Genomic DNA, 2,410 nt, shown 5'->3' on the forward strand with positions numbered 1-2,410 from the left:
CAGAGCTGTATCCCCAGTCCCTTTGATTTTTTTTATTTTGGGACAGAATTTCACAAAGCCACCCAGGCTGAGCTTGAATTTTCTATCTTCTGCCTCAATTTCCTAAATAGCTGAGATTCCTGACCCACACCCACCACACCTACCCACATTCCACTTTTTTGACACCAAATTGCTAAAAAGTAAACTGAGGCACCAGAGAATTTTAAACAGCCTATTTGAGTAATAAGTAATTTAAACACTGGGAAACACCAAACAAAAAAGGTTAGTGCTCTGATGACAAAGCCTCAGAAGCAAACATTACGTGGGAAAATGTGCAAGTGAAATAAATTATTTGATTGGTTACAAAAACACATATTTTTATTTAAAAAGTCCGTTGTCACATAGTAATATGAGAGCTGACTGCTTAGGATTGGCAAATTTTGCTTAACTTCTAAAGTCAATATTTACCAGAATTGATCCAAGTTGAGTTTCATTTATGTTGTCAGTTTTAGCAAGGATAAGGTTATTTTTAATAACTTTTTAAATTTTTATTTACTTATATGTGGTGCTGAGGATCAAACCCAGCCTTTAAGCAGAGTTATCAAATCTCCTGTCATTCTGCAGCCATGATATATTCTTCAACAGGAGATCCCATGTCAACAGGGAAAGCTCTGGTTGGCGACGGATACCTTAGATCTGTTGGAATAGTAGCAATTAGAGCTACAATAGCAGTTGAGTACCCATTACTTTCATTACCAAGTAATGAAACAGGAAGGCTGTTTGCACAAGGGGGCCATGTTCCAATCGGTGGGTTTCTGCATGGTCAAGATATCAGGACCCACCTGGCTCTAGCAGCCCCACCCACAGGGGCTACTATATATACATCTACAAACCCAAATAGGGGCACCCACAACTCCTGAATCCTGGGATAATCAGCTGGGTCTGTTCTCACAGGAGCCACAGCACAGAGATTAGGTAAGGCATTAAGCCCTAAACCTGGCGATAGAAGGGGCTGTGGTGGGACAGTACCTGAGGGAGGGCCAAATGAAAGTTAGTGCCCAAGAGACTTGGCACACTTTAGGGATAGAAAGCAAATGGAAATATGACCCCATAGTGATAGCAGAGGGGACTGCTGGTTGAAACAGGAAAAGCATATGGTAACTGAGCCAGGATGCAGGACTAGTTATCTCTCTTCTTTGCTCACAGGATCATGGTTCCAAAGCTGCTGGGCTCCCGACTTTGGCTCCTGCTGCTGCTGGGGTTCATGGGAATAATTGTCTCATCTCAGGCCCCACCAGGTCATTTAACCTGGGCTCAGTGGTTTGAAATCCAGCACTTAATTATGGCCCACCCCCGATGTGATGATGCAATGCGGGTAGTTAACGGATACACAGGGCGATGCAAATCCAAAAATACATTTCTACATACAAGTTTTGCCGCTGTTGCTCAAGTTTGTAGAACCCCAAATATAACCTGTCGTAATGTCACCAGAACAAATTGTCATAACAGTTCAGTTCAGGTGCCCTTAGTTAACTGTGATATCATCAAAAGAACAAAGAATTATAACAACTGCACATATCGAAATGTAGCAGCAACCAAGTTCTATGTAGTTGCTTGTGAAATGAAATCTCCACAGGACAGCACCCCGTATCTACTTGTTCCGGTTCACTTGGATGGGATATATTAGCTCCTGGATCAGCACTTTGTGGCATGGCTCATCTACCAGCTCTCAAGCCCTCTGTCAACCCTGGATACCAGCTCCTGTTCTCATGCAACCAGTCCCCAGCCCCTTTCAAGCTTTGCTGAGCTGAAGCACCCTGTGAGCTGTGCAATAAACCTCTTTGCAGACAATCTAGATCTCTGTGTATCTGTTTCTGCTCCTCTGCTGTCATTTACTCACAATCTGTCCTACAGACATGTTCCTTTCTCTTCCTGAGATTTTATAGAGAGATGTTAGGCAGAGACTCCTTATCAAGAAGCTGCAGAGACTTGGCCCCCTCACTGCCTCAGGCTGGGAAACTGGGGTGTCTAATGAATCCGCCAACTGACAATGGCCCTCCTCAAGAGCAAAGTTTTCTCAGCCTGCTCTGAACCCTCTGCAGACTGGGCCCTAACCTTGGCCCTAACCTTGTACAGTTCAATGGGTTTGTTGGAGTTTTTTTTTTATTATGTTTTTAATTTATATAATAATTGCACATATTAAAGGGTACAGTGAGATTTTTCCAGACATGTATAAAAAGTGTAATGATCAGTCAGGGTAATTGACATTCCCAGAACCTCAAGCACTTTATCATTATCTTCTGGGGGGAGCATTCAAAATCTTCTCTGCCAGCTACTTTGAAACATAGGTAATTTTGGTTAACTATGATCATCCTGCTGTGCTATCGAACATGTTCCTCCTGTCTACATTTAGGTAACTGTGATCCAACCT

The 2,410-nt window shown here is 42.8% G+C and overlaps 1 protein-coding gene across 1 annotated transcript; it reads left to right on the forward strand.

Annotated features, from left to right (window-relative positions):
* The first annotated feature begins 846 nt into the window (after positions 1–846).
* LOC124090404 (non-secretory ribonuclease) lies at positions 847–1,834 on the forward strand. Its single transcript, XM_046441103.1, has 2 exons — positions 847–954; positions 1,186–1,834. The coding sequence occupies exon 2, from the start codon at positions 1,190–1,192 to the stop codon at positions 1,664–1,666; it is 477 nt and encodes a 158-aa protein (XP_046297059.1). The 5' UTR covers positions 847–954; positions 1,186–1,189; the 3' UTR covers positions 1,667–1,834.
* The last annotated feature ends 576 nt before the right edge of the window (positions 1,835–2,410 follow it).

Source organism: Marmota monax, unplaced genomic scaffold, assembly GCF_021218885.2.
Source record: "Marmota monax isolate L192 unplaced genomic scaffold, Marmota_monax_Labrador192_F-V1.1 WCK01_AAM20220418_F8-fsc00017, whole genome shotgun sequence".
Classification (NCBI taxonomy): Eukaryota; Metazoa; Chordata; class Mammalia; order Rodentia; family Sciuridae; genus Marmota; species Marmota monax.